A 25239-nucleotide genomic window follows, 5' to 3' on the forward strand; every position below is an offset into this window, starting at 1 on the left:
CTTTGGCTTGCTCTTTCTTTAAGATGTCAGGCTGGGGTTGATCTCTTTGGAGCAAAGGAGGTTGAGGGGAGATTTGATAGAGCTGTACAAGATTCCGACAGGTGTAGATAAGGTGGGCAAAGAAAAGCTGTTCCCATTTGCTGATGGTACAAGGATGATGGGGACACAGATTTAAGGTTGTGGGCAGGAGATGCAGGGGGGATGTGAGTAAGAATATTTTCACACAGTGAGTGGTAATGACCTGGAACTCACTGCCTATGAGGGGGGTGGAAGCAGAGATGATGAACAATGTCAAAAGCCAGTTGGATGAGCATTTGAGGGAAATATGGATTTGTTGGGCTGGATGGCCTTCTTGTGTGTTCTAATAACTCCATGTTCCAAAGACAGAAATTTCAGCTGCTCCAATCTCTCCAACTAACTGAAGTCCCTCATCCCTGGTGCCATTCTCATCAATCTCTGCTGCTCCCTCTCTAAGAACGTCACATCTTTCCTAAAGTGTGGGGCCCAGATAAAGGGTTCCATTCAAGAGGGATAGAATTGAAAAGCAGAGAGGTTATGTTCAACGTATTTTAAATCATGGTTAGATAACACTGGGAGCAATGTCAACATTAGTGATTTCAATTTAGAAAAAGGAAATAGAGGGACTGGAGTAGGGGCAACAAAGATTCACAAGAATAATACCAGAACTGAAAGCATTTAACCCTCAGGAAAGGGTGGGGCTGCTTTGCTCTAGAAAAGAGAAGACTGAAGGGTGACCTGATGGAAGTCTTTAAGATGATGAAGGGGATCAATAATCCAATAGGGATTTCATGAGAAACCTCTACCCAGTGAGTGGTGAGAATGTGGAACTCAATACCACAGCGAGTGGTTGAGGTGAATAGCATGAATACATTTAAGGGGAAGCTAGATACATACATGAGGGAGAAAGGAATAGAAGGATATGCTGATGGGGGGAGATGAAGAGGGGTGGGTGGAGGCTCATGTGGAGCAGAAATACTGACAGAGACCAATTGAGCCAACTGGTCTGGCCCTATGCTGTCGACTAATGGAACAGAGACAAATGTATTTATTTCAGATCTACCTGCAGTGGTAGGAAAAACACTATTTACTATCCAGGATAAAATAAATGTACTTCATCAGCTCTTGTGGATCATTTCAGTGGAAACGTCCCAGGCTCAAAGAGCATCAGCCCACTGGAATCAAAGTCGTGAGACCGGCCAGTCCAGCAGAAAGAAACCCTCCGACCCTCCCACTTCACCAACTGTCAGAATGAACATGGTTCAATTCTGGATGTGATTAACAGCAGCAATAACAGCAGAATCCAAGTCTGCAATCACTTGTGAACTCGCTGGTGTGTCAGCAGGTTGGATGACTGAGTGAATCCCTTCCCACACACAGAACAGATGAATGGCCTCTCCCCGGTATGAACTCGCTGGTGTGTCAGCAGGCTAGATGACTGAGTGAATCCCTTCCCACATGTCGAACACGTGAAAGGCTTCTCCCCGGTGTGAACTCGCTGGTGTATCAGCAGGCTGGATGTATCTCTGAATCCCTTCCCACACACACAACAGATGAACGGCTTCTCCCCACTGTGAACTCGCTGGTGAGAAAGCAGGGTGGATGACTGTGTGAATCCTTTCCCACACACAGAGCAGGTGAATGGCCTCTCGCCAGTGTGAACTCGCTGGTGTAACAGCAGCTTGGATAACTGAACGAAACCCTTTCCACACTCAGAGCAAGTGAATGATCTCTCGCCATTGTGAACTGGCTGGTGTGTCTGCAGGTGGGATAACTGATTAAATGCCTTGCCACACTCAGAACAGCTGAATGGCCTCTCCCCGGTGTGAATTCGCTTGTGTTTCTGCAGATTGGATGAATTAGTAAATCCCTTCTCACACTCAGAACAGATAAATGGTCGTTCCCCAGTGTGAACTCGCTGGTGCGTCTGCAAATGGGATAACAGAGCGAATGCCTTTCCACACTCAGAGCAGGTGAATGGCCGCTCCCCGTTGTGAACTCGCTGGTGTGTCTGCAAATTGGATAACCGAGTGAATCCCTTCCCGCACTCAGAGCAGGGGTATGGTCTTTCCCCAGTGTGAACTCGCTGGTGCATCAGCAGGTTGGATGAATCACTGAATCCCTTCCCACACTCGGGGCAGGTGAATGGCCTTTCCCCAGTGTGACTGCGTCGATGGATCTCCAACTCAGACGGGGCTTTGAATCCCTTCCCACAGTCCCAACATTTCCACGGTTTCTCCATGGTGCACGTGTCCTTGTGTCTCTCCAGATTCAATGATCAAAGGCAGCTTCATCCACACACAAAGCACAGGGGTGGTCTCTCCCCACTGTGAATGGGGCAATGATTTTTCAGCCTGTATGTCTGGTTAAAGCTCTTTCCACAGTCAGTGCACTGGAACACTCACTCGGGTGCATCTCTCTCAGTACTTTTCCAGTCACACTGAGGCTTAAAACCTTTTGAAGCAGACAGAACAGACAAACATTTCTCCTGCTCGGTTCAAAGGGCCAGTGATATTTAAGATCCAATTAATCAACTGATTCTGTCAGATCTTGAAGTGAAGCTTGATTTGAGATTTCTGTCTGCAAGTCTTCCCCTTCTAATATCCTGTGGAAGGAATTTACAAAAATCATCACTGTCAGTACAGGATAGAAATTAAGAGACAATTCAAGTTTATATGGGAAATTCTTTCCTCTCTTGCTCCCCAAATATAAATCTCCATCCATACACTTGCCCTCCATTCTCATTCTGCTGTACCTAATACACACCCTCCCAATTATCCTGAAGGTGCCGATTCATGCTGATCAACAGATCCATGGTCACTTTTTTCTGTCCTGGACACAGAGACATGAAAATCTTAGGCAGGCTGCTAACCTAAATATCTATGTGTAGAAATATATGTATATTTACTGATAAGCAATACAGAGAGGATGAGGTGAAACTTTAATTCTGCAGCAAGTGCTTCTGGTCTGGAACTCGCTGCCTATGAGGGTGATGTACGCAGAGACAATGAATGGTTCCAAAATGAAACTGGATGGGTCCCTTGAAGGAAATAAACTAGGATGTTAAAGGGAATGGCACTGACTGGATTGCTCTACAGCATGGACTCGAGTTGCTGAATATTCTCTTTCTCTGCAACAATGACTCTGACTGGAAATATATAACTGTAGCTACAATACTATTTTATAAGCCAACATCTAAGAATAAATTAACTTTATAAAGCCTTAAATAGTCTAGGAAAAAGGCATCACATAACAACTAGACATACCCCTGTCTTATATTCATTTACTTCCCCCTTAAACGTCAGCCATCTTCTGGGGAAACTACACCTTTAATTGTGAACATTAGGAAAGAGACCATCTTTTTAGCCAGACAAATAAATGTGTCAAGCTGAGGGAGCAGAGGATGTCAATGTATTTAAAACAGAGAGAGAGACCTGGGCCAACCTTTCCAGAGTCTGCACCCGCCCTGGATTCACTTCCTTTCCCTTCAGTTCCTGCAAGTCAACAATTTGCCCCCAGAATGAGAAAAGAAATAGAAAGGGGTTGAAAAGAAAGTGTTTTACTCACAGATGTTGGACACAGGAGGAAATTTTCGTCTGAAGCTCATGGTCCAACTTCCGCATTGTGACGCCCACAATGGAACCCTGCCTGAATCAGCCAATAGGAATCACTCTGCTCCGTGGTGACGTCCTCGGGTTCCAGCCTGCAGGCCAGGCGCGCGGACACGGGAGCCCCGCCCCAACCCATTGTTCCCCCTCCCCCTCCACCTCCTCGAGCCAAGGTTTCCAGGCTGACGGCTCCGGCCAGAGCGAGAAGCCGCTCAGAGAACTCGGGAGAGGGGAAGCTGCGCATGTGCAGGGGAGAGCCCGCCCGCTTTCCGCCTGCATGCGGAGCGATTGACCATTGGGAAGAGTTGGAGGACCGGAAAGACACTGGCCCTCCAGGCAATCAGAGCGCGGAATTTGTGTGAATGAAGATTGAGCTTCACACAGACTAAAACTTCCTCCTGTGTCCAACATCTGTGAGTAAAACACTTTCTTTTCTCCCCCTTTCCATTTCTTTTCTCATTCTGGGGGAAATTGTTGACTTGCAGGAACTGAAGGGAAAGGAAGTGAATCCAGGGAGGGTGCAGACTCTGGAAAGGTTGGCCCAGGTCTCTCTCTCTCTCTTAAAGACATTGACATCCTTTGCTCCCTCAGCTTGACACATTTATTTGTCTGGCTAAAAGGATGGCCTCTTTCCTAATGTTCACAATTAAAGGGGTGGTTTTCTCAGGAGATGGCTGACATTTAAGGGGACAGTAAATTAATATAGGACAGAGATATGTCCAATGTTGTTATGTTACACATTAGATATAATATTTATGGTTCTGTAATAAAGTATATTTATTATTAGTACTAGTCCGATAATATACTGTAGCTTCGTTATATATTTCCAGTAAAAGAGTCATTACGATACAATAGGAGTCCATTCAGCAATTCGAGTCCATGCTGACTCTCTGTAGAACAATCCAGTCAGTCCCATTCCCCCTCTATATCCCTGTTCCCCTGCAAGTTTATTTCCTTCAAATCGATTTCATTCATCCATCCAATTTTGTTTTGAAATTATTAATCGTCTGCCCTTCCAACACCCTCATAGGCAGCGAGTTCCAGATCATGTCCACTTGCTTCCTAATAAAATCTCTTCCTCAGTTTCCCCCCACTGTATCTCTAATCAAGTGATACACACTGTTTATTACACACAGTTTTAGTCCAGTCATATATATGCCTGGCAGCCTGCATGAAGTTCTTCAGATCTCTGTGTTTCCTGGATAGGAAACAGTGAGCATGGATCTGTCGGTCAGCATGAGTCAGCACCTTCAGGAGAATTGGAGGCTGTATATCAGGTACAGCAGAGTGAGAATGGAGGGAGTGTGTGTGGGACGGAGATTTACAGCTTTTGTGGCTACAAGAGTGGGAATTCTGTGGAGAGTGACTCACCTTCTGACTCCCCAAAGCCTGTCCGCCAACTACAAGGCACAAGTCAGGAGTGTGATGGAATACTCTCCACGTGCCTGGATGAGCGCAGCTCCAACAACACTCGAAGCTCGACACCATCCAGGACAGAGCAGCCCGCTTGATTGGCACCGCATCCACAAACATTCACTCCCTCCACCACCGACACACAGTAGCAACAGTGTGTACCATCTACTAGATGCACTGCAGGAACTCACCAAGGCTTCTTTGACCGCACCTTTCAAAACCGTGACCTCTATCACGTGGAAGGACAAGAGCAGCAGACACATGGGAACATCACCACCTGGAAGTTCCCCTCCAAGCCACGCACCATCCTGACTCAGAACTACATCAGCATTCCTTCACTGTCACTGGGTCAAAATCCTGGAACTCCCTTCCTAACAGCACTGTGGGTGTATCTGCAGCGGTTCAAGAAAGCAGCTCACCACCACCTTCTCAAGGACAACTAGGGGTGGACAACAAATGCTGGCCTGGCCAGCGACACCCCCATCCCCATGAACGAATAAAAAAATGCAAAGAATGTTCCACAGTAAAGAGAATTGTCTGTTCTGAATTTCTATCCTGTACTGACAGTGATGATTTGTAAATTCTTTTTACAGGATATTAGAAGAGGAGGATTTGCAAACAGAAATCTCAAACCGAACTTCACATCAAGATCTGACAGAGTCACTCAATTCATCAAGTCCTGAATATCATCAGCCTTTGTATCTGGGAGAAATGTTTGTCTGTTCTGTCTACTTCATAAGATTTCAAACATCAATGTGGCTGGAAAAACACCGAGACACACACACACACCTGAGTGAGAGTGTTTCCAGTGCACTGACTGTGGAAAGAGCTTTAACCAGTTACACAGACTGAAAAAACATCACCACATTCACAACGGGGGGGAAACTGTACACGTGTTCTCTGTGTGGGCGAAGCTTCAACTGATCATCGGCCCTGGAGAGACACAAAGACACCTGCAACATGGAGAAACCGTGGAAATGTGGCGACTGTGGGAAGGGATTCAAATCCCCATCTGCACTGGACACCCATCGACGCATTCACACTGGGGAGAGGCCCTTCATCTGCTCCGTGTGTGGGAAGGGATTCACTAAGTCATCGAACCTGCTGACACACAAGCGAGTTCACACTGGGGAGAGGCCTTTCATCTGCTCCGTGTGTGGGAAGAGATTCACTGAGTCATCCAGCCTGCGGAGACATCAGAAACTTTTCAACTGATTACAGACTTTGGGTTTTGCTTTTATCACTGCTGTTAATCTCATCCAGGACTGAACCATGTTTATTCTGATTGTTGGTGAAGTGGGAGAGTAGGAGGGTTTCTTTCTGCTGGTCTGACCAGTCTTACGACTTTGCTTCCAGTGGCAAATGCTCATTGAGACTTTTTGCGAATATCTAGTTTCATATTTCATGTGAATTACAGAATGAAAGGGTGTTTGGAATGGAAAAGGTATTTAGTGTGAAACTGTTTGGAACTCCCCAGGGCATGCTAGGTTGCCTTGGAGATGGGCTGTGCTGGTTGGAAGGTTCTTTTCTTTAATTTTTCTGGGTGTTTCTCGCAGAAGGAAACTACAAAGGTACCAGTGTAAGCTGCCTGTGGTAGATTGGGAAACTACATTAAAAGTTATGATGCTAGACAGACAATTTAAGGAATGCAGAGGCAGTCACTTAGTGGTATTGTCACTGAACTAGTAATCCAGAGACATAGGGTAATCGTCTGGGGTCGTGGGTTTGTATCTCACCATGGCAGATGATGCAATTTGAATTCAATCAGTAAAAATCTGGAATTAATTGAAGAAATGTTCCTTGCTTCCCCAAAACAAATTGAACCAATCAGCTTGGAGCCTCTTCTAACTGTAAACCATAACTTGTATCTAAACAGGGTGTCCTGGAACACCTGGTGCTCTGACCTCTTCCTGACCTTAACACTAGTTTTTTTTCCATAAAGCTACATTTCAGTATCTGGAACTTAAAGAGCCAGGCACTTGAAGACTTTTCATCATTAAGCTTACAATTTGATAATGTGGCCTTATTAATTACACAGATGTATCACGGAGGTGAAGTCTAACAGCCAACACTGATAAAGTATTGATAATGTTCATTCTGGCACTTGGTGTGGGAGGGTCGGAGGGTTTCTTTCTGCTGGACTGACCAGTCTCATGACTTTGCTTCCAGTGGCTGATGCTCTTTGACCCTGGGAGTGCACATTTCCACTTTATTTTATCCTGGATAGTAAATAGTGTTTTTCTTACCACTACAGGTAGATCTAAAATAAATACATTTGTCTCTGTTCCATTGAGTTTACAGCACAGGGCCAGGCCAGTGGGCTCAATTGGTTTCTGTTAGCATTTATGCTCCACATGATCCTCCACCCACCCCTCTTCATCTCCCCCCATCAGCATATCCTTCTATTCCTTTCTCCCTCATGTATGTATCTAGCTTCCCCTTAACTGTATTCATGCTATTCACCTCAACCACTCGCTGTGGCAGTAAGTTCCACATTCTCACCACCCATTTGGTAAAGACATTTCTCATGAAATCCTGATTGGATTTTGAACCCCTTCATATTTTTAAAGACTTCCATCAGGTCATCCTTCAGTCTTCCCTTTTCTAGAGAAAAGCAGCCCAGCCTTTCCTGAGGGTTAAATTTTCCCAGTTCTGGTATTATTCCTGTTGCCCATTCTGCTGTGCCTCTATTTCCTTTTTCTAAATGGAGATCACAAATGTTGACAGTATTCCCAGTGTAGTCTAACCATGGTTCGAAACAAGTTGAACATAACCTCCCTGCTTTTCACTTCTATCCCTCTAGAATGGAGCCCTATGTCTGGGCCCCACACTTTAGGAAAGATGTGACGTTCTTAGAGAGGGAGCAAAGGAGATTTACGAGAATGGCACCAGAGATAAGGGACTTCAGTTAGTTGGAGAGGTTGGAGCCACTGAAATTTCTGTCTTTGGAACATGCAGTCATTAGGACACACAAGGAGGCCATTCTGCCCATCAAGTCCATATTTCCCTGAAGTGCCCATCCAATTGCTTTTGCTCATCATCTCTGCTCCCACCCTCCTCATCGTTAGCGACTTCCAGGTCATTACCACTCGCTGTGTAAAAATATTCTTCCTCACATTCCCCCCTGCATCTCCTGACCAAAACTTTAAATCTGTGTCCCTCTCATCTCTGTACCATCAGCTGATGGGAACAGCTTTTCTTTCTCCACCTTATCGAAATCAGTCATAGTCTTGTGCACCTCTATCAAATCTCCCCTCAACCTCCTTTGCTCCAAGGAGAACTACCCCAGCCTGACGTCTACAATAAAGAGCAAACAAAAGATGTTAATGCCTGAAATCAATTGGGAAGGCTTGATTTCTGTTTTAAAGATATGATGAATATATTTTATTGGACAGGAAAGGAATTGGAGTAACTCACCCGGGTGATCAGTGGAATGTATCAATCTGGTATCCACTTACATTCTAGTGAAAGTCAGGGAGGTGTAGATGAGATGAATAAGTTGATAGATTTCTCTGGGAGATATTTACATCCTTACCTATGTATTTTGTTATAAAGAAAACCACATTTGACACCTTGGCCACCACCTGAAATATCAGGACCATAACAGGGGGAGATAAGCAAAGACAGACACTCACTTTGATCTTTTGATAAGCGCACCTGAAAGTTCAGAATATGTGGCCTGACGTTGGGATACCTGTGTGAGTGTGCAGATGTGATTTGTTACATGTGAAGACAATAGCACATGTAAATTCATGGTGAAGTGGACTAAAAACTGGGTCCCAAACGTGTACAGCTACTGAACAAACAGTCTGACATGAAATGGTTAATGTGACCAGGAGAATGAGACAAAATATTTTGACATTATCAAGGTATTGACACATACTCCAGAGAGAAACTGACTTTAAAACAATCAGTACAGAATTAAACACATTGGTCATGGTCACAAAATGAGTAAAATTGAAGTAACAGAGATAAACATTTGGATTGGAATAATTAAGGGCTTGGGAGAAATAATACTGAGTGAGAACTGTCCACAAGTTGGACAGGGGTAAGGAGAGAGCTGGAGAATCTTTTACATCCATGCTTGATCTGTTGCTTGAAGCATATGTCCTTATGTACTAGTAATCTAGAACTCACGGTGCTCCTTCAGGAGAAGAAAAGATCGAGTAGATGTTACCCCAGGCAGGGTAGGAACACAACTTACTAGGAAAGCAAGAGAGTGAAATTGAGTGAGGGGTCAGAGAGAGTTCTCCTCTCCCTCAAGGTGTGGACTGTAAGAATCCTGGGGGACCTCCTACTTCGGGTTTTCTTTCTAATTAGTGAACACTGAATTAAAAACTGTGCCTGGATGTGCATTTATTTTTAATTTGATTGTTACACTTCTCCTGTTTTTATTCCTGTTGTGATTATTCTCTGGTTGAGGATGGTTGACAGGTGACAGGAAGGGAAATTGTAGTTTGGGTCTTCATTGATCAAATGTTTCTTTGTCCCGAAAGGTGTAAAAGGGGCCAAACTTCAGCAGAAAACTGGCAGAGCTTGAACAGACAACTTGCTTTGTGGGAACAGGGAGATGAACAGCTCCCAGAGGACAGAGAAAACAAGAGTGCCTTGAATCCTAGACGACACCTGGGTGTCAAGGCCACCATGTTTTCACTGCTTGGCATGGGAATGCTGACTCCCTGTACTGGGGATGGAGCGTGGGAAGCCAATTGTTTGAGAGTTTGACGTGGCTTGGGCAGGTACAGATGGTTCAATGACAGGTTTTGTAATTGGTCCGTTCAAATGTTAGCTCGGCAATAATTGGGTTAAATCAGTCTCCATAGACTTTGTGATGTAAAAAAGTATCAGAAGGGATTCCCCGAGCACAGAGATTTGTAGAGGTTTTACATATTGCATTGACTGGTGCCATGGCATCTGGGGCAGAGCAGGGAGCATTTACGTGGAGATGGTGCTTCTACCCAGAGTGTAATGGTAATGTTGCTGCACTTTGATACTACTGCTCAGACATGAGCATGTGTCAGGTTTTATTTATACTGAATAAAATCTAACCACCGCCACCAATAAGGATTATCACTGTGAATCATTTCAGAGTTTGGGAAAGGGGGATAAAGGATTAATTGACTCCCTGAGTCCCATTTTTCTGATATCGCTGTGTCAAAAATAAGATCTTATTTCCCCCTCTGGCTCCTTTGCCAATTACCTTAGAGGGACTCACTTTTTGTTAAAGAGCCTGCCAACCCCTCTCACCCATTTTCCCTAAAGTGCAGAAATCTAATCATGAAAAGTTCAGAAAAATTAAATAATTATCCTGCCGAAAGTTTTTTCATGGAATGAAAAAATCACTTGACGACCAGAGTAAAAGGATGTGCTCAATGTTCTGGACCAAATGGTTTTTCTACAGCTCCTCTGTACCCTGTTCCTGTGACTCCTGCTTTGTACACAGGGGCACTGAACCCCGGGGGTCAGGTCACCATCAGCTCCGGTCACCCCCTCCGTGTCCCGATTGGTTGGAGGCCCATTTCCCAGTCAGTCCTCCAGCACCTTCCTGTCTCTCTATTAGTGCGATGCCCATGGCAGTTTCCCAACTGGGGCGCAGGCCTAGTTATTCTCAGCTAAATTCAGCCCTCAGCTCCGTCACCTGGCTGTCACTGACATGAGCAATGGAGAGACAGAAAGGTGCTGGAGGCTCAGATGGGAAGTTGAAACTTGTGGCTCGAAACCAACACTGACATTTGTCAGTCAAATACATGCCAGTTACACAGGGGAATTTAATATTAGCTTTAGGCACTGGAGGCTAAGGGTGGGGCTTTTAAAGGGTAACTTTTCCTTTCTAACTCTTGTCTATAGTTTCAGCCATGGCTCAGTGGATCCCACTCTCACCTCTGAATCAGAAAGTTGTTGGTTTAAATCCCAGTCCAGGGACCTAAGGACAAACATCGAACATCCAAAGTTAAGCACTGAGGGAGTGCTGCACTGTCGGAGCTGCTGTCTTTTGGATGAGAAGCTAACCCAAGGGCCCTGTCTGCTCCTTCAGGTGGACTAAGAAAATTCCATGGCCACTAATTTGGAGAGAAAGGGAGTTGACCCTGGTGTCCTGGCCAATATTTATCAATCAACATCACTAAAAACAAATCATCTGAACATTATCACATTGCTGATCGTGGGATCTCGCTGTGTGTAAATTGGCTGCCGCGTTTCCTACATTACAACAGTAACTACACTTCGAAAGTACTTCATTGGCTGTAAAGCACTTTGGGACGTCCTGTGGTTGTGAAAGGCGCTGTATAAATGCACATTTTTAAATTTAAGATTGATGTTACCTGATCTTGTTACCTGCAATTTAATTGATTTCAGCCACCCCCAACTTGCCATTTAATAAATTCACTTTGCTTCAGACAAGACTTTAACCAATTAAGGCAAAGGCAGAATTCTCTGGATAGTAACTTTTGAAAGAAGTTTATTAAAAGAAAAACGTGTACTTAACAACTTTAAGACATTGACTTTTACAACTTCATGTGGGTGATCAGTCTGTAGAAGTGTAACCCTCTCTGGCTCCTTCTTTGACAGTAATTCTTGTGGAATTCACCCTCGGGAGTCTGGCTCCTTCTCTGACAGTAATTTCCTTGAAACTTGACCTTGGGAGTCTTTAGTACTTGGCTAGCAAGGGAGACCTTCAGAACCTCTACTTATGTCCCCAAAGTGACCATTACCCCACGTCATTATTGGGCCTGTTGTAACATGACAATTTGGTTGCTAGATTAATTAATTGGATCCCCAATTACTTTCATCACCTTCTCTCATTATCTTAGACAGGAACACAATAGAACTGTTTGATACTGTCCCTTTATCTGATTCGATACAATCCCTTATTCATACAGTTTCAAATGTTGAGGCTAAGCAGAGCTTGAAGGTCTCGCTTGCCAATACATTTATCTTCATTGCACATTCTTTACATAGGCAGCAATTAAGCTTTTACATTTTTACAGCAAATAAAGCTCAGTCTTTTACTATATGGATTCATTATTGATTCATTAACTAACTCAATTAAGGCTCAATACTTATTTAAACCTTTGTTACTGTTAATTAAACAGTAAGTGCGGAAAAAAGAGATGTCGAAGTTTTTCATCTTGCAGTCACCAGAACATTTGCAAGAATACCAAATGTAAAGGGAACAACAATTTATACTTCACATGAGAGGAGAGTGCTGATTGGTTGGCAAATGGGCTCTAACTGGTGGGTGCATTGCCTTGGAGAATGCACCATTTGACTGATGACTCGTGTCATTCTCATAAATCCTCACTCCAGCCTCGAGACTTAATGGAACAGAGACAAATGCATTTATTTCAGATCTACCTGTAGTGGTGAGAAAAACACTATTTACTACCAGGATTAAATAAATGTGCTTCATCAGCTTTTGTGGATCATTTCAGTGGAAATATGCACTTCCAGGCTCAAAGAGCATCAGCCCACTGGAAGCAAAGTCATGAGACTGGCCAGTGCAGCAGAAAGAAACCCTCTGACCCTCCCACTTCACCAACTGTCAGAATGAACATGGTTCAGCTCTGGATGTGATTAATAGCAGCAATAACAGCAGAATCCAACCCCTGTAGTCACTTGTGAACTCGCTGGTGTCTCAGCAGGTGTGGTGACTGAGAGAATCCGTTCCCATACTCAGAGCAGTTGAATGGCTTCTCCCCAGTGTGAGCTCACTGGTATTTCCGCAGGCTCGAGAACTGAGTGAATCCCTTCCCACACTCAGGGCAGGTGAATGGTCTCTCCCGGTGTGAACTTGCTGGTGTTTCAGCAGGTTGGATGAATCAGTGAATCCCTTCCCACATTCAGAGCAGGTGAACGGCCTCTCCCCGCTGTGAACATGCTGGTGTTTCCAAAGGGTGGATGAATCAGTGAATTCTTTCCCACACATGGAGCAATTGAATGGCCTCTCCCCAGTGTGAATGCGTAAATGAGTTTCCAGCGCAGACAGGAACCAGAAACCCTTCCAACAGTCCCCACATTTCCACAGCTTCTCCATGATACAGGCATCCTTGTGACTCTCCAGGTTTGATGATCAGTTGAAGCCTCGTCCTCACACAGAACACATGCACAGCCTCACCCCACTGTGAATTGGGTGATATATTTTCAGACTGTGTAACTAGTTAAAGCTCGTTCCACACTCATTTCACTGGAACACTCAGTCAGGTGCGTGTGTCTCGGTGTTTACCCAGTCACACTTATGAGGAAAACATTTTGAAGCAACAGTACAGACAAACATTTCTCCTAACGGATTCAACAGCCGATGATAATCAGGTCCTGATGAATTGGATGACTCTATCAGATCTTGACACAATGTTTGGTTTGAGGTTTCAGGCTGAAAATCCTCCCCTTCTAATATCTAAAAAGTGTTTACAAAAATCATCTGTCAGGACAAGATAGAAATTCAGATCAAACAATTCTAGTTTCTATGGAGCATTCATCCTCCTTTGTTCCCAACATCTGTAAATCTCCATCCCACACACTCTCCCTCCATTCTCACTCTGCTGTACCTAATTAACACCCTCCCAATTCTCCTGAAGAGGCTGATTCATGCTGATCGACAGATGCAAATACATTGCTTCCTGTTCATGATGTGAAAATTGTCATATAAGCATCAGAGATATCGGGAAAATCTGAAGAAGATTTTTTTTAGGCAGTGATTTTTCATGATCAGGAACTTGCTTCCTACGAGGGTGGTGGAAGTGGAGGCGATTCATGATTTTAAATTGAAATTGGATGGACGCTTGAAGGAAATAAACTTGCAGGTGATGGGTGTTATAGAGGGGGGGGTGGGACTGATTAGGTTGCTCTGCAGAGAGTTAACATGGATCCGAATTGCTAGTGTGCTCCTTCTGTGCTGTAATGACTCTATCTCTTTTACTAAATAACCATGAATAACATACACTAGACATATCTCTGTCCAGTATTAATTTACTGTGCCCTTAAATGTCAGCCATTTCGTGGGGAAACCACCCCTTTAATTGTGAACATGAGGAAAGAGACCATCCTTTTAGCCAGACAAATAAATGTGTCAAGGTGAGGGAGCAAAGGATGTCAATGTCTTTAAGAGAGAGAGACCTGGGCCAACCTTTCCAGAGTCTGCACCCTCCCTGGATTCACTTCCTTTCCCTTTAGTTCTCGCAAGTCAACAATTTGCTCCCAGAATGAGAAAAGAAATGGAAAGGGGGAGAAAAGAAAGTGTTTTACTCACAGATGTTGAACACAGGAGGAAGTTTTAGTCTGTGTGAAGCTCAAACTTCTTTCACACAAAGCCCGCGCTCTGATTGGCTGCAGGACAAAAGTTCTTCCCGTTCTCCAGAATTCCCATTGGTCAATCTCCCACTTGAAGACTATGAGAGGCAGAACCCCACGTGGGAGAGATTTTGCCAGCCAGCCGCGCTAAGCAGTTGTCCAATGGGAAAGGCTGGAAGATGGAACAATGATCCCCCGGTCAATCAGAGCGCGAGCTGTGTGGTCACCTCACCCCCCGCACATGCGCATTCATGCCAAAAACCCGCAGACTCACATACGCAGTCCATCGTCTCCTTAGCATATGCGCAGCTTCCCCTCTTCCTCGGACATGTGCCGTCCCAGGCCGCCTCCCGCGCGGCGGATGGAACGGTTTCTCCAGCGCGGCGTATTGTGGGAGCTGCGGCCGCCATTACTCATCCGGAATTACCTGGAGAAACTCAGCAGGTCTGGCAGCATCGGCGGAGAAGAAAAGAGTTGACGTTTCGAGTCCTCATGACCCTTCAGCAGAACTGGGTGAATCCAAGGAGAGGGGTGAAATATAAGCTGGTTTAAGGTGGCGGTGTTTGGGGGGGGGGGGGTGTGGGGGTAGAGAAGTGGAGGGGGGTGGTGTGGTTGTAGGGCCAAGCAAACAGTGATGGGTGTTCTTTTGTTCTTTTGTCTGTGACATCTTTTGATTATCTGGTCCTATCACTGCTTGCTTGTTTTGGGAAAGCACTGGGACCCAGCAAATTTAAATAATTTCAGTTGAAGCCTAGTCCACACGCAGAACATGTATAAGTCTCTCCTCACTGTGAATGATGACTTTTTTTTAAGCTGTGTAATTGGTCAAAGATCTTTCCACAGTCAGTGCACTGGGACACTCTCACTTGAGAGTGTGTGTCTCAGTGTTTTTCCAGTCACACTGAGGCTTGAAACCTTTTGAAGCAGACAGAACAGACAAACATTTCCCCTGCTTGGTTCAAAGAACCAATGATATTCAGGTCCCATTTAATCAAATGAGTTTGACAGATCTTGATGTGACATTTGGTTTGAGATTTCTGTCTGCAAATCTTCCCCTTCTAATATCCTGTAAAGGGAGTTCACAAAAATCATCACTGTCAGTACAGGATAGAAATTCAGAGCAGGCAATTCCAATTTCTCAGAGAGTCATAGAGGTCTACAGCACAGAAAAAGGCCATTCGACCCATCCCGTCTCCGCCGGTCAAATAAGTACCTATTTTAATCCCATTTTCCAGCACTAGGCCCATAGCCTTGTATGCCATGGCATTGCAAGTGCACTCCAAATACTTCTTAAATGTTATGAGGGTTTCTGCCTCTACCACAGTTTCAGGCAGTGAGTTCCAGATTCCCACCACCCTCTGGGTGAAAAAATTCTTCCTCACATCCCCTCTAAACCACCTGCCCCTTACCGTAAATCTATGCCCCCTAGTTATTGATCCATCCACCAAAGGGAAAATTCCTTCCTGTCTACCCTATCTATGCCCCTCATTATTTTATACACCTCAATCATGTCCCCCCTCAATCTCCTCTGCTCCAGGGAAAATAACCCCAGTTTATCCAATCTCTCCTCACAACTAAAACTCTCCAGCCCAGGCAACAACCTGGTAAATCTCTTCTGCACTCTCTCTCATGCAGTCACATCCTTCCTACAATGCAGATTCCAGAACTGCCTGCAATACTCTAGCTGTGGCCTAACCATCGTTTTATACAGTTCCAGCATAACCTCCCTGTTCTTATGTTCTATGCCTCGGATAATAAAGGCAAGGATCCCATATGGCTTCTTACCCACCTTATCTACCTGACCCGCTACCTTAAGGGACCGGTGAACATGCACACCATGGTCCCTCTGATCCTCGGTACTTCCCAGGGTCCTACCATTCATCGTGTATTCCCGTGCATTGTTTGTCCTGCTCAAGTGCATCGCCTCACACTTATCTGAATTAAATTCCATTTGCCACTGATCAGCCCATCAGACGAGCCCGTCCTTATCCTCCTGTAATCTAAGGCTATCCTCCTCACTATTTACCACCCCAACAATTTTCGTGTCATCCACGAACTTACTGATCAGCCCTCCTACATTCAAGCCTAAATCATTTATATATACCACAAACACCAAGGGATCCAGCACCAATCCCTGTGGAACCCCACTGCACACAGGTATCCAGTCACAAAAACACCCCTCAACCATCACCCTCTGCTTCCTGCCACTCAACCAATTCTGGAGCAAATTTGCCAAATTGCCTTGGATCCCATGGGCTCTTACCTTCGTTATCAGTCCCCATGCAGTACCTTATCAAAAGCCTTGCTGAAGTCCAAGTAGACTAGGTCAAATGCATTGCCCTCATCTACACACCTGGTCACCTCTTCGAAAAATTCAATCAATTTGGTCAGACATGACTTCCCCTGATCAAAACCATGCTGACTGTCCTTGATTCATCCCTGCCTCTCCAAGTGTGGATTAATTCTGTCCCTCAGAATTGCTTCCAATAGTTTCCCCACCACTGAGGTTAGACTAACTGCCCTGTAGTTCCCTGGTTTATCCCTTCCTCCCTTCTTGAATAATGGTACCTCATTGGCTGCCCTCCAATCCTCTGGCACCTCTACTGTGGGCAGAGAGGTATTGAAAATTATTGCCAGTGCCCCTGCTATCTCCTCCCTTGCCTCACTCAACAGCCTGGGATACAGTTCATCTGGGCCTGGAGATTTATCTACTTTTAATCCTGTCAGACTACTTAGAACCTCCTCCCTTTCAATGCTAATTTCTTTAATTATATCACAGTTCTTCTGCCTGATTTCAAAACCCACGTCGCCCCTATCACTTGTGAACAACGACACAAAGTATACATTTAGAACCCTACCTACGTCTTCCAGCTTATAGCAGACTGTACCCTCTCTCGTTCTCCAAAAGCTGTAAATTTCCATCCCACACACAGTCCCGGTATTTTCACTCTGCTACACTCTTTCCATTCTAAATCTAATCTACCCAGCGTACACCCAATCATACTAATCTTAAAATGTATGGTACTCTATTACATGTTTGGAGACACATGGGTCTGTGAGGGAGAACTGTATTTCAGCAGTGAGTTGTGAAGACCTGGAACTCACTGTGTACGAGGGTGGTGGAAGCAGAGATGATCAATGATTTCAAAATGAAATTGGAAGGGCACTTGAAGGAAATAAACTTGCACAGGAATGGGGATATAGAGGGGGAATGGGACTGACTGTATTGCTCTACAGAGTCGGCAGGGACTTGAGTTGCTGAATTGACTCCTTCTGTTGTAATGAATCTATGGCTAGAAATATACAACATAGTTACAGTGCTATATTACAAAACTAGAAATAGTCATTTTGTAGTACAGCACTTGAGAATTGCTGAAAAAAGAGACATGTTGAAGCTTTTTGTTTTGCAATCATCAGGACACTTTGCAAAAAGACAAATATAAGGGGGAAACAACTATTTATACTGTATGTGAAGAAAGTGCTAATTGGTTGGCACGTGGACTCTGATTGGTAGAGATGTTCTTGCAAAGTGTCCTGATGAGTGCAGGATGAAAAGCTTTTACATGTCTACCTTTTCAGCAAAACTAGAAACAAGAATAAATTAACTTAATTACAGAACCATAAATAACATGCTGAAATGTCCCCCATCACAACATTAGACATATCTATGTTCTCTATTACTGTATTGTCCGGGACAAAGGGTAAAACCAGAACTCATAGGAAATAAATTAAGGGACACTTCAACCGTGGGGCGGGGGGAGGATGGTGGTGGGATGCGGGTGACCATGAGAGAGGGTTGAGGGAGGGCATTGTGTTTCAATATAAGAGGGGATGGGGAGGAGGGATCCTGAGACAATAATAGTGAGAGTGGAGAGAGTTTAAAATCAACTAAAACTTACAACTTATCTTGTTCTGTCGCAACATCATCGTCTCTCTGCTGGCCGACTTGCTCACTTACCGTCCCACTCGAATCACTCAAACTCACCCTGGAGACTCCCAGGATCAGGTTCCCACAGGTTGTCCTAGAAATACAGGACAAAGGGTAAAATCAGGAGAAATCCCTTAAAATACAGGACAGTAAATCACCCTGAAATTGTCCCCTTAAATGTCAGCCATCTCCTGGGGAAACCACCCCTTTAATTGTGAACATGAGGAAAGAGGCCATCATTTTAGCCAGACAAATAAATGTGTCAAGGTGAGGGAGCAAAGGATGTCAGTGTCTTTAAGAGAGAGAGGGACCTGGGCCAGCCTTACCAGAGTCTGCACCCTCCCTAGATTCACTTCCTTTCCCTTCAGTTCCTGCAAGTCAACAATTTTCCCCCCAGAATCAGAAAAGAAATGGAAAGGGGGAAACATTGATTTCCTCAGAGATGTTGCCCAGAGGAGGAAGTTTTAGTCTGAAGCTCATTGTCCAACTTCCGCATTGTGACGTCCAGAAAGGAATCAGCCAATAGGAATCACAGAGATTTCAGTTCTGTTGAAGGGTCATGAGGACTCGAAACGTCAACTCTTTTCTTCTCCGCCGATGCTGCCAGACCTGCTGAGTTTTTCCAGGTAATTCTGTTTTTGAATAGGAATCAGTCTGCTCCGCGGTGACGTCCTTGGGTTTCAGTATGTAGGCTAGGCGCTTGGACACGGGAGCCCCGCCCACGCCCATTGTTCCCGTTCCCCCTCCCCCTCCCCCTAGAGCCAAGGTTTCTAGGCAACCGGATGACGGCTCCGGCCAGAGCGAGAAGTCGCTCGGAGAACTCGGGAGAGGGGAAACTGCGCATGTGCGGGGGAGAGCCCGCCCCTCCATCCCTTCATGCTGCGGGATTGACCAATGAAAGGAGTTGGCGGACCGGAAGAACCCTGGTACTCCAGCCAATCAGAGCGCGGGCTTTGTGTGAGTGACGATTGAGCTTCACACAAAATATAACTTCCAACATATGTGTGTAAAACACTTTTTCTCCCCCTTTCCATTTCTTTTCTCATTCTGGGAGCAAATTGTTGACTTGCGAGAACTGAAGGGAAAGGAAGTGAATCCAGGGAGGGTGCAGACTCTGGAAAGGTTGGCCCAGGTCTCTCTCTTAAAGACATTGACATCCTTTGCTCCCTCAGCTTGACACATTTATTTGTCTGGCTAAAAGGATGGTCTCTTTCCTCATGTTCACAATTAAAGGGGTGGTTTCCCCAGGAGATGGCTGACATTTAAGGGAATGGTAAATTAATATAGAACAGAGATATGTCTGGAAAAACTCAGCAGGTCTGGCAGCATCGGCGGAGAAGAAAAGAGTTGACGTTTCGAGTCCTCATGACCCTTCAACAGAACTGAGTGAATATTGGGAGAGGGGTGAAATATACTCCTCTCCTAATATTCACTCAGTTCTGTTGAAGGGTGAAATATACCCCTCTCCTAATATTCACTCAGTTCTGTTGAAGGGTCATGAGGACTCGAAACGTCAACTCTTTTCTTCTCCGCTGATGCTGCCAGACCTGCTGAGTATTTCCAGGTAATTCTGTTTTTGTTTTGTTTTGGATTTCCAGCAGTTTTTTGTTTTTATCAGAGATATGTCTAGTGTTTTCACATGGTACCCAATATCCCAATGCTACATATTCGATATATTAATTTTGTTTCTCTCATTCTCTTTTCCCAAAAGTCAGAGCCTATCCCAACCGGCAATGGGCACGGTGCATCCAGGACAGGACATCGTCCATCATGGGGCACACATATACTCACACACATACTCAGGGGCAATTTTTCTGTAGCCAGTTCATCTAACCAGCACATCTTTGGACGGTGGGAGGAAACTGAAGCACCTGGAGGAAAGCCACATGGACATAGGGAGCACGTGCAAACTCCACACAGACAGACATCCAAGGTCAGGATCAAACCCAGGTCCCTGGAGCTGTGAGGCAGCAGCACTAGCCACTACGCCACCGTACTGACCATTTATGGTTTTCAAATAAAGTTAATTTATTAGTTTTTCTAGTCTGGTGATCTCGTACTGTCACTATGTTATATATTTCCAGCCATAGAATCATTACCATACAGAAGGAGTCCGTTCTGTTACTCAAGTCCATGTTGACATTCTGTAGGACAATCCAGTCAGCCCCATTCCCTCTTTATTTTCCCATTCCCCAAATGTCTATTTCCTTCAAGTCCCCATCCAAGTTCATTTTCAGATCATTGATCATCTCCACTTTGAATGCACGCCCCCCCCCCCCCCCACCCTCCCATTTTGTGGGCAGCGAGTTCCAGCTCATGACTGTTCACTCGCTAACTAAACATCTTACTCTAATCATGTAATTCAATGCAGCATATTACACACATTTTTATACCAATGAACATGGACCTTTTGATCAGCATGAATCAGCACCTTCAGGAGAATCGGGATATTAGATAAGCAGAGTAAGAATGGAGAGAGGGAGAGTGTGTGAGATGGAGATTTACAGCTTTTTGGGAAAGAGAGGAAGGAATGTTCTATAGGAACTGGAATTGTCTGTTCTGAATTTCTATCATGTACTGACAGTGATGACTTTTCTAAACTCCTTTGACAGGATATTAGAAGGGGAGGATTTTCAGTCAGAAATCTCAAACCAAACATCAAGATATGACAGAGTCATTCGATTCACCGGGACATGAATACTATCAGCCTTTGAATCTAGAAGGAGAAATGTTTGTTTTGTTTGCTTGAAACATCAGTGTGATTGGAAATGCACTAAGACACACACTCTCAAGTGAGAGTGTTCCAGTGCACTGATTGTGGAAGGAGCTTCAACCAGTTAGACAGTCTAGAAAAAAATCACACCATTCACAGCAGGGAGAGACCATACACATGTTCTGTGTATGGAGGAGGGTTCTACTGATTGTCAATCCTGGAAAGACACAAGGATACCCACACCATGGAGAAACTGTGGAAATGTGGGGATTGTGGGAAAGGATTCAGTTACCCATGTCAGCCGGAAACTCATCGACACAGTCATGCTGGGGAGAGGTCATTCACCTCCTCTGAGTGTGGGAAGGGATTCATTGATTCATCCACCCTTCTGAAACACTTGCGTGTTTACACCGGGGAGAAGCCCTTCATCTGCTCTGAGTGTGGGAAGGGATTCACTGATTCATCCAACCTGCTCAAACACTTGCAGGTTCACACCAGGGAGAGGCCATTCACCTGCTCTGCATGTGGGAAGGGATTCACTCAGTTACCTAACTTGCAGAGACACCAGCGTGTTCGCCCTGGGGAGAAACCATTCACCTGCTCTGAGTGTGGGAAGGGATTCACTGATTCATCCAACCTCCTGTCACACCAGCGAGTTCACACCGGGGAGAGGCCATTCACCTGCTCTGAGTGTGGGAAGGGATTCATCCCATCTGTTCACACACCAGTGAGTTCACAAGTGATTACGGGGTTGGATTTGTGTTGTTATTGTTGCTGTCAATCACATCCATCTCATTCTTCTAAACTCCAATGGTTACAGGCCCATCCCGTTTAACATTTCCTCATGAGACAACCCAGGAATCAGTCATTGAACCCTCTGAACTACTTATCATCCAATTACACCCTTTCTTAAGTAAGGAGACCAAAACTGTACACAGTATTCCAGATGTGGTCTCACCAAGGACCTGTCCAGCTGTAGCAAACTGTCCCTACTTTTATATTCCATTCCCCTTGCAATAAAAAACATCATTCCATTGGCCTTCCTAATCACTTGCTGTACCTGCATCATAACGTTTGTGATTCAGGACACCCAGATCCCTCTGTACCACACAGTTCTGTTATCTCCAGCTTTTCTATTCTTCCTGCCAAAGTAGACAAGTTCACATTTTCCCACATTGTGCTCCATCTGCCAAAGGTTTTCCCACTCACTTAACCTTTCTGTATCCCCTTGCAGACTCATGTCCTCTTTACAGCTTACACTCCTACCTATCTTTGTGAGTCAGCCCCTTCATCTATGCCAATGAGATAGATTGTAAATAGTTGAGAGACCAGCACTGAACCCTGTGGCAATCCACTGGTTGGAGCTTACCAACCGAGAAATGACCCATTTGTCCCTACTCTGCTTCCTGTTAGCTAACCAATCCTCTGCCCAAGCTAATATCTTATCCCCAGGACCAGAAACTCTTATTTTGTGCAGTAACATTTGGTGTTGCACCCATATCAGATGCTTTTTGGAAATCCAAGTGCATCACATCTGCATGTTCCCCTTTATCCACCTTGCTTCTTACTTCCTCAAACACAAGTTCCCTTTCACAAAACCATGTTGACTCTGTCTGATTGTATTCTGATTTTCTTACTGCCCAGCTATAACCTCCTTATTAATATATTATAACATTTTCCCTACGACAGATATGAGGCTAACTAAGTTTCCTACTTTGTCTCTCTCCTTTCTTGAATACTCGAGTTGCCTTTCCAAATATTTCCAGAATCCGGGGAATTTTGCAAAATTGCAACCAATGCACCTACTGTCTCAAAAGCCATTCCAGTGAATGTATTGAGTATTTCAGCAGTCAAGTTGGTCAGCTTGAACAGTTACCTTGGAAAGAGCAGTCAGGAAGCTGTGGGAGCAGGCTGGAGGAATGCAATGTGTCTGGTCACAGTCAGAGCAAGAAGGCACTGAGACTCAAGCTTGAGCTGAGGAATCCACAGTCATGAGACTTAAAGAAATTTTGACAGCTCAATTATACAAAAGCGAATGGAAAGATACCCAGGAAATCTTGCACCTCAGGGCTCAGGAGGGGCCGATGGGATCCCCGGGGTTCAGTGCCCCATGTCCAAAATGGGGAGTCACGGGAACAGAGTGCAGAGGAGCCTAAGAGAAACCATTTGGGTCTAGAACATTTTGCACATCCTTTTACTCTGGTTGTCTTTGATCCTCAAGTAATTTTATGTTTTCTAACCATGTTCTGTTTCATTAATAAACTTTTGTTAGTAAAAATATTTGATTTTTCTGGACTTTTCATTAGATTTGTGCACTTTAGGGAAAGTGGGTGAGAGGGGTTGGCAGGCTCTTTAACAGAAAGTGAGTCCCTCTAAGGTAATTGGCAAAAGAGCCAGTGGGGGAGATGAGATTTTATTTTTTGACACAGTGACTTGTTCTGATCTGCCTGAAAGCAGATTCAATCGTACCTTTCCAAAGTGTAAATACTTGAAAGGGAAGAATTTTCAGGGCTGTGGGGAAAGAGCAGAGCAGTTGGATGAATCAGAGAGTTCTTTCAAAGAGATGCCAGGGCTATGATGGGCCACATAGAAATATATAGACCTGGGCCGCCCGCCCGTGCGGTGGATAGAGCGGTTTCCTAGCATGGGGCATTGTTGGAGCTACAGCCACCATTATTTATCCAGAGCCCAGTCTCCAAATTCCTGGGACTGGGATGGAAAGTGGGGGTGGATGGTGCAGTGACCCCAACCTGACACAAAGTACGGGAAGGTAGTGACTGGATTTGACTGTGACGTCCCCTTAGCAAAACAGTTTGTTAACTTCAGGCGTAAAGATTTAGACATCTGGGTGACATATTGGGGAGGGTAATAGGTGAGTGTGAAACTGAACCCGAGAGTCAGCACCTTGAGGAGAGGGGAATTAGATAAAAGGCAGGAGGAGGATAGTATGATGAGTAAGGGTTAAAATTAATAGTGACAGGGGATGTCTGGGGCACAGAAGTTTATAGCATAAGAATAACCAATCCGGAGATGATGAATAGGCTGGGTCACTTCTCTCTTGGAAAGACAAGGCTGAGGGCTAATGGAGGTTTTTATAATTCTGAAAGGTTTTGATACACACAGAGAATGTTTCCTTTTGTAGGGGGAAGAGCAAAACTAGAGGCCATCAACATAAGATAGTGACTGATAAATCTAATCAGAAATTCGGGAGGAACTTCTTTACCAGAGAGTGGTGAGAATGTGGAACTCACTACCACAGGGAGTGGTGGAGGTGAATAACATGGATACATTTGAAGGGAAGCTGGATAAATACATGGGGGAGAAATGAACAGAAGGATTCACTGATAGAGTGAGATGAGAAAAGATGGGAGGATTCTCAAGTGAAACTGGCATGGTTTGGGTGGGCTGAATGGCCTTATTCTGTGCTGTATATTCAACGTAATTGAGCCCGGTATTGCTATTAGCTATGACATTGTCCAATCTATGTAAAAGGGAAACAGTTTCACTCACAGCAGAACATTTCAGCTCATTGCTTCCAGCTATTGTCCAATCAATTCAACTACAAACATCTCATGTGATTGGTTCCAATATAGCTTTGAAGATCAAACAGACTGAAATTATTTAAATTTGCTGGGTCCCAGTGCTTTCCCAAAACAATTATGATTTATCAGCCAGTCTTTTCACATTGGAGAGTTTGTTTCATCCAGACAAAGCAGCCCACTTGATTGGCACCCCACCGACCACCTTAAACATGCACTCCCTCTACCCATCGATACACTGTGGTTGCAGTATGTACCATCTACAAGATACATTCAGCAACTTGCCAGAGATCCTTTGACAGCACCTTCCAAATACAACCTCTACCACCTCAAATGACATGGGCAGCAGACACATTGTCCATACTTATGCAACTCCTTCAGCTCTCACAAACCCTTTTAGTTCAGTGGTTGTGTGTATGTGTACACACACGCTGTTCGATCAGTGGCTGTGTGTGTGTGTACACAAAACTCTTTCAATCAGAGTCTGTGTCTATGCAGATCCCTCTCTGTCAGGGTCTGTGTACACAGACCCCTTTCAGTCAGAGTCTGTGTGTTCACAAACCTCTTATGATCAGAGTCTGTGTGTACCCTGGCCCCTTTCAGCTCAGCGTCACCTTTCTCAGCCCATCCTGCTGCATTGTGGGCAGGTTTTAGTTGACCATTTCCTGGTCTTTGCCCACTCTCCTCTGATTCTGAGCTAGTACTATATGTATAAGTGTGGCTGTTTGTGCAGTA

General features: G+C 44.8%; 1 protein-coding gene and 2 long non-coding RNA genes across 3 annotated transcripts; 1 reads left to right on the plus strand and 2 right to left on the minus strand.

Annotated features, from left to right (window-relative positions):
- Positions 1-1378: 1378 nt before the first annotated feature.
- Positions 1379-3683, minus strand: LOC121273658 (zinc finger protein 436-like; the record flags this gene model as incomplete). The annotated part of the gene is made up of 2 exons (XM_041180804.1): positions 3586-3683; positions 1379-2623 (listed from the first exon to the last, which is right to left on the minus strand). A coding segment is annotated over exon 2 (882 nt), but the record flags the coding sequence as incomplete, so codon positions are not given.
- Positions 3684-3777: 94 nt separating this feature from the next.
- On the plus strand, positions 3778-10100 carry LOC121273659. The gene is made up of 2 exons (XR_005942056.1): positions 3778-4039; positions 5633-10100. It is a non-coding gene; the product is annotated as an uncharacterized LOC121273659 (long non-coding RNA).
- A 1418-nt stretch (positions 10101-11518) lies between these two features.
- Positions 11519-18959, minus strand: LOC121273660. Its single transcript, XR_005942057.1, has 3 exons — positions 18579-18959; positions 18224-18346; positions 11519-13431 (listed from the first exon to the last, which is right to left on the minus strand). It is a non-coding gene; the product is annotated as an uncharacterized LOC121273660 (long non-coding RNA).
- Between the last annotated feature and the right edge of the window lie 6280 nt (positions 18960-25239).

The sequence above is a fragment of the Carcharodon carcharias genome (genome assembly GCF_017639515.1).
Source record: "Carcharodon carcharias isolate sCarCar2 chromosome 27 unlocalized genomic scaffold, sCarCar2.pri SUPER_27_unloc_1, whole genome shotgun sequence".
Classification (NCBI taxonomy): Eukaryota; Metazoa; Chordata; class Chondrichthyes; order Lamniformes; family Lamnidae; genus Carcharodon; species Carcharodon carcharias.